The 6,663-nt window shown below is 38.1% G+C and overlaps 1 protein-coding gene across 1 annotated transcript in view; it reads left to right on the forward strand.

Annotated features, from left to right (window-relative positions):
• The window catches only part of LOC109462996 (murinoglobulin-2-like), a 34,738-nt gene that overhangs the window by 5,271 nt on the left and 22,804 nt on the right, over window positions 1–6,663 (forward strand). The window contains exons 7-16 of the mRNA XM_019759645.1: window positions 1,077–1,161; window positions 1,405–1,513; window positions 1,635–1,758; window positions 2,132–2,247; window positions 2,713–2,907; window positions 3,245–3,460; window positions 3,622–3,829; window positions 4,559–4,845; window positions 5,231–5,344; window positions 6,501–6,661. Of these exons, the coding sequence (XP_019615204.1) occupies window positions 1,077–1,161; window positions 1,405–1,513; window positions 1,635–1,758; window positions 2,132–2,247; window positions 2,713–2,907; window positions 3,245–3,460; window positions 3,622–3,829; window positions 4,559–4,845; window positions 5,231–5,344; window positions 6,501–6,661 (1,615 nt within the window). The remainder of the gene's footprint in view (window positions 1–1,076; window positions 1,162–1,404; window positions 1,514–1,634; window positions 1,759–2,131; window positions 2,248–2,712; window positions 2,908–3,244; window positions 3,461–3,621; window positions 3,830–4,558; window positions 4,846–5,230; window positions 5,345–6,500; window positions 6,662–6,663) is intronic.

The raw sequence follows: 6,663 nt of genomic DNA on the forward strand, positions 1-6,663 counted from the left end.
AAGATAAAAAACCAATGTACCAAAGTTGAAGAAGATTATAAAATACTACAGTTAAGTTACCGGTAATGCATTTCTTTTAGACTTTTTATCACCAACTGTTAGTATTAAGAGATGATTGGATTTCGTTAAGTTGATTTGTGAGACAGAACTTATGAAGTGTTAACTTTCATCATTGCAATTTTTACTGGTCAGGTCTTGCAAGCCTGGAACAGCAGCTGTCCAAAGAACCAGTGCTGGGGAAATGGTCCATCAACGCTCAGATAGCCGACACCACCTACAAAACAACATTTGAGGTAGACGAGTATGGTATGTAACAGTTTCTGCTTATCTGAGTTACACTGCAATATATGTATTTCTGTTCTTCAGAATGTAAAGGGTGCACTGGAGACTAGTGTAGTATGACTATGAAGCATACAAATTAGTACAATTTATGCTTCAGTATTACTTGAACTTGTCATGGAGACCCTTTCAAGACATTATCTTGTTAATTTGATGAATACCTGGATGTCTTAAGTGTGCACACCTAGAGGATAACTGATACTGCATTAGTACATCTCTTGAACTTCGTCACTTTATGTGAGGCCTAGGGGAAAAAATGTAACAGTACTGTTATTTCCTGGTTCCCAACCAACCCTAGAAAAACCTGCCAACCCTAGACTTTTTTGGGGTGGACCGCTGCAAGGGACACAAGTAAAATAAATTTGTCAAGCTGATCAACCTTTTCTAGCTCCATGATCTGACACCTGAGTGACAAAATGTTGTACAATAGGTTTTCTAACATTGACATTGAAAACAAAAGTGTCCTCATGCAAGTTTTACTTTGTTAAACTGTATTGTATAAGTTGGACCTCAATTTTGATATCACTGAAGTCTAGAAAAAACAGATAGTTCCTACCTATTGACCCTAATTTTTCAGGACTGAAACAGGAAACTTTTTTTTCCTAGGCAGTGGAGTAACCAGTGGAATTATGAGAGTTGAAAAATGTTACAGCTTGGAAAGTTGTAAAAACCCAGATTGAAAGAATAACATGTAGTTGGTTCTATTACGGTATTACATCATTGCTGAAATCTTTCAGTGTTGCCAAAGTTTGAGGTGGAGATCAGTCCACCCCCATGGATCCCTGTGGATATGGAGGTGATCCCAGCTGTCATCTGTGGAAAGTAAGTCAAATTGTTTACCTCACACATTTTGTTCCATCTTGTTCTCAATAAACATTTTTCAGAAATCATTTTTAAAAAATTTGAGTACCAAGATTGAATCTTGATGGTAGTACCTGGAAGAAGAAAAAAAGTGAAAAGCTTGCTGGTTAATATAAGGGCTAAGATTATTCTCAGACTTAAGTCAGAGAGAGTGCTGTACTGACCAAGAAAGTACGCATTTGTCAACTTGTGACTTGTCCACAGGTACACTTACGGCAAGCCTGTACTGGGAGAGGTTAAGGCTGAGTTCTGCATCAAACAGAGCTATTCCTATGGCAGGAACCCAAGGCCTTGCCACACCTGGGAGGGCAAGGTACAATATTTCCTTATTGATTGGAACTTGAAATAACTTTAATACTAAGATGTTATTGTATTGTTTGTTTTGTTCTGTTATATGCATCTGTTCATGTCCGAAAATATTTTCCCAAACATAGACTGACAAGAATGGCTGCGTCAACATCGCTTTTGACTCCAGCTTGGTCCAGCTTGATTCCACTCGGCACAGTATTTGGCATGCTACACTGCGCGTGAAAGCTGACATCACAGAGGATGGCACAGGTGGGTGGAAAGCAAAGTTATAGTTGATTCCATTTTGACATATTTACTTATATTATACACGGTTATACTGGCTATACCGATACAGATTTACATAATTTATACATGTATAAATGTAATTTACCAAACAATTGGGACACTTACCATAGTGAACCACATCTGTTGCTATTACACCCTTTTTGTACTCAAGTTGTACAGCTTCTGTTATTTAAACTCATCTATTCACCCTTTACATTGTTCATCAATACAAAAATTAAGATAATTTGAGTGGATATGGGTGATGTGTTGGAGTTGGTGCAAGTAAAGGCTCAAAGTGAAAACTGTTGGACCTGCAATAGTTTTTGACTTTTTGTCATTAAACTCCCTTTCTACACAGGTGTCAAACTGAGTGGCTCCCATGATACCACCAAGATTGTCCGTGAAAATCAGAAGTTGGACTTCAGGAAGTTCAGTCCTGAAGGGTTCAAGCCAGGCCTGCCATATCATGGCAAGGTACATATACTTACCATGTGATATTTACCTCCTTGAAAAATGGAGGTATTGTTTGTATGTCATGTACTTCATATGGGATGTTCAATATACACCAAAGCCTAATGGTATGTTCAGATACAAGTGACAGAAATACTTTGGCTTAAACACGCACAAGCAAATAGCAAGTAGAACTAATGCCCCTGTGAAATCTAAAGAGTTTCTTGACAATGTATGTCTTGTTCAATTGTACATAGTTCATTTGTTAGGCTAATAATATTTTGACTACCATTATAAATCAATTGATATCACTTAACAGTGAATGTGACTCACTAGCATGTTGGAAATGTATAACTGCTACTACCATCTTACCTTTGATAAGTTACCAAAAATAGATTAAACTTTTAGCACTTTCACAGGTATATAGATTGTATCTGCAGTAATTGTTGTAACTGTGAAAAATACCACATTGTCTACTTTTACCTTCAGCTGTATGTAACAGACATTCTGGACAACCCCCTGGCTGATGTGAAGGTGACCATTGAGGCTGACATGACAAGGAAGAACAATATGTATTCCCCACATGAATTTGCCCAAAACTTCACGTCCAACAAGTATGGAGAGATCCCTTTCACACTGCCTACCTATATGACAAACAAGAATGTGAAGAGGCTGAACCTTAATGTAAGCAATGCGTTCTTTGCAACCAAATAACAATTTATGAAAAACTCATTCCTTTTTTTAAACTAATTCGTTGCAGTTCATAATATATAGGTACAGCAACTTTTCACGGATCTGGGCAGCTGTATCATTGAATTAAAGTTGGTGGTCTATGTTTTCTTAAATGTACACCAACTGGTCGATGTAGTCATTGTAACCTTCTAGAAGACTACATTTTATTGATACCAAGCAAAATAATAGCAATATTCCTAGTGCATAAAACTTATAATTTGTGTCTCATCAATCTTTACAAATACATTAACTTCCTGATGGTAACAAGCATGATATATCCTGTCTGCAGGCCAAGATTGCAGACATCCCGCCATCAAAGTACGTGAGAGGCACTTATCAGATGGAAAATCCAACTGCCTTCCTCAGTGTGCGTTCTTGGTGGTCTCCAAGCTCCAGCTTCCTTCAGATCCAACCCATACATGACATCCTGCCATGTGATTCAGTAGCAGAAGTGTCCATTCTGTACAAAACAGAGAGAGTTAGCAATACCAAATTTCACTACAAGGTAACCTTTCTATATATGTACAACTACAGTATAAGATACTATAACTGTTTCAGTGAAAATGCATAGAAGGATGGAATATTGTTCATAATTTAGCACCCCGTTTAGAACCGTAGGAAAAATCACGTATGATGTAGACTGATTGAATTATTTCCTTTTGGTAGATCATGTCACGGGGAGACATCCTACACATAGGAACCAAGGATGTTGCATTTGAGAGTACTGAGGAGCCGTCGACCTACCAGCCACCCACCACCGCTGCCCCTCCAACCACCCCATTTACTGGTCCCACCACAACAGAGGAGCCCATCCCTGAAGATGAACTCATAGATTTCCCACCAGTAGAAATTGTGATGGCAGAGGAAACTTTCGGTATGTTAAACTTTGTTTCATTGTTATACAGAGAAAGATGAGTATGGTGGATATATCTCCAAATAATTTCATCTCCAACTATTTTCTCTGATGTGGTGATCATGTAGGAAAGGCATTACGCTTTCTTCATTTCTGCTGACAGACTAAGCACTGAGCAATTAGAATACTAGACATAATGACTGCACAAGCACAGTATAAAGACAACAAAAAGGCAACAGAAACTTATGTGATGTTTAGACTACGTTGACTTATAAAAATATTTCCTCTTAGGCCATACCAATTTAATTTCTTGGTTAACAGATTCGTCCGCTTCATTTTTTTCTGATTTGCAAAAAAAAAAAAGAATTCAGAATCGACTGCAAAATGCTCATATTTTGCCCTGACCAGTTGAAAACAGTCCTTTTCTTCGTAGTTGTTACAGTTATTCCATCTTTCAATGCAATAGTATCATTAAAAGTTAAAAATTCATTGTTTTAATTTTGAACCAGCCTGGTGTGTTGACTTCATGGCTCATATCATACCATTTTGGGCCATAATAGGATGCCTAGGCCTGTTTGTTTGTTTTTTTTCGCTCGCCCGCTCCATTATTTTTCTAGAAAAATCCGTTAACCAAGAAATTAAATTGGTGTGGTCTTATGTGAAAATGAACTGTTTGAGTAATCTATGATATAATAACGTTAAGAAGTACTTGCTTGCCTTAGTAACCTACTCCTTGACATCCTCCAACAGGTCCACCCCCACCCCCTCCCCCTCCAGGACTCCCCTTCCCAGGGCGTGATGTTCCTCCCCCTCCCCCTCCCCCACCACCAGGTCCCAACCCAGAGCTCCCTGTAGTAGGGCCTGATGCAGAGGAACCATCACCCAATGAACCTGCTTCAGTGGAGAAGGAGGATATCAACGATGGGGAGGTCCGTAGGAAACGCTACAGTCCACATTTCTACAGGCCTGACTCTGATGAGACCCCCGACATGCCTCCAATCCCAGGCTACACTGGAAACTTCACCATCAAGTTCAAGGTAGTTCAAGATAGTCATTTTGAACTGTATTATTCATATGGTAATAATAGATTAGTCCTTAGGAGGGATATGGCAATGTTTTATTGATCACTCACATTTAGAATGTGTTCAAGTGAAAAGAATTCATCACATTTCTCAAAAGCACTGGGAATGTCGAAAAATAATTGCTCCAGTGCAGTGCACCACGGCAGTTGTACAGGCTTTATCATCATCATGACAAGCTGCAAGCAAGAGAAAACCTGCAACAGTTGTCATGGCTACCATGATTGTATGTCTGTTTGTGGACTTGCTTTTCATGGTATTACATCGACAACAAAAATTGTGACACCCAAGATGTACAACACAAAGATAAAGATGATCTAATTCTTCCATGAATGTTTTGCAGGTTGTGCCCAGCCTGTCTCCCCTGGTGCGTTTGTTGGTGTATTACGTGCGCGAGGATGGGGAGGTGGTGGCAGACAGTACCTCCATCAAGATTACCAGCTGTCTGGAAAACAATGTAAGTCATTCATTTGGATGGCCTTTTGAATTGTTTAGCATTGTTGGCTAAGCTTACTAATTTTATTGTCTTAAATGAAACGTTCTGAAAAAAAGACAGGCTGGCCCTTATGTCCACTAATTGTTATTACCTCCATGAAAAATGGAGGTATTGTTTTTGGCGTGTCTGTGTGTGCGTGTCTGTGTGTTTCCGCAACTTTGTGGTCAGCATAACTTCAGAACGCCTATATGGATTGTGATTAGATACAAATTATGCAAATGAAAACTTAATTTGCATGATTAAAGAGGAAATTTCATAATTACAGTGTTTTGTACATGTAATCTATGGCAGGTGGAACATCAACAGATATCCATTATGCAAATGATTACCTAATTTGCATAATTAATGTGAAAATTCTTTCAAATTGATTCTTTATTGGTGAATGATGGAAATTTTATACATTGTGACATGTGTAAGTGACTTAAAGGTTAACATCACTACATACATATTATGTTAATGTCGAGGTCATTTGCATAATTAATAAGGACATCTTGAAATGCAGTATTGACAAAGGAGAGGAATTTTACACACAAAAAATATAATAATAATTTGAATATAGAAAACCATCAATTAAAATAGATTATAGTAATCACAACTTTATTCCCATAGTCAATGAGACAAATGAAAAAAACATTAACAAAAACTCATATATTTCATAAAGGTATGAAGTCTCCGAATTCTTTTTTTTTTCTTTTGGTAAATAGGTTTTCTATAAATGTCATTTACATGCCATGGAAGTTCTAACTTGAAGGCAAAAGTGTAGTGCAAATTCAAATTTTATAACAGCTTTTACTATGCATAGTAACATGGGGTTGTACATGTCCATTTACTGCTACCTGTAAATGGTAAATTGCATTGTTTTACAAATTTATATTCATACTGTACTCCGGCTATGTATGAAATGGAACTTAAAATGGAACTTGAACAAGACATAATTAGAGACATAAAGTCAAACCTACATTCTGATTCAACATTCAGGGGAATAGCATCAGATGGTCATTGGTCACCTACACTATTAGTCTTTATATTGCCTGTCAGATTTGTTTAAGTTGCTGTTGATCATTATTTCTTGTGTGTGTTGTACACTAACTTGTCCCCAAATCACCCCATACCACAGGTGACTATGTCCTTCCCCAAGACGTCTCAGCTACCAGGTGCCTCGACCAAGCTGACAGTCAAGGCTTCTCCTGGATCCCTGTGTTCTGTTGGTGTTGTTGACAAGAGTGTGCACCTTATGAGATCCAGCAACCAGCTTACTCAGGGCAAGGGTACCTGCAGGT

This window comes from Branchiostoma belcheri, unplaced genomic scaffold (genome assembly GCF_001625305.1).
Source record: "Branchiostoma belcheri isolate BF01 breed outbred unplaced genomic scaffold, Haploidv18h27 scaffold121, whole genome shotgun sequence".
NCBI classification, from domain to species: Eukaryota; Metazoa; Chordata; class Leptocardii; order Amphioxiformes; family Branchiostomatidae; genus Branchiostoma; species Branchiostoma belcheri.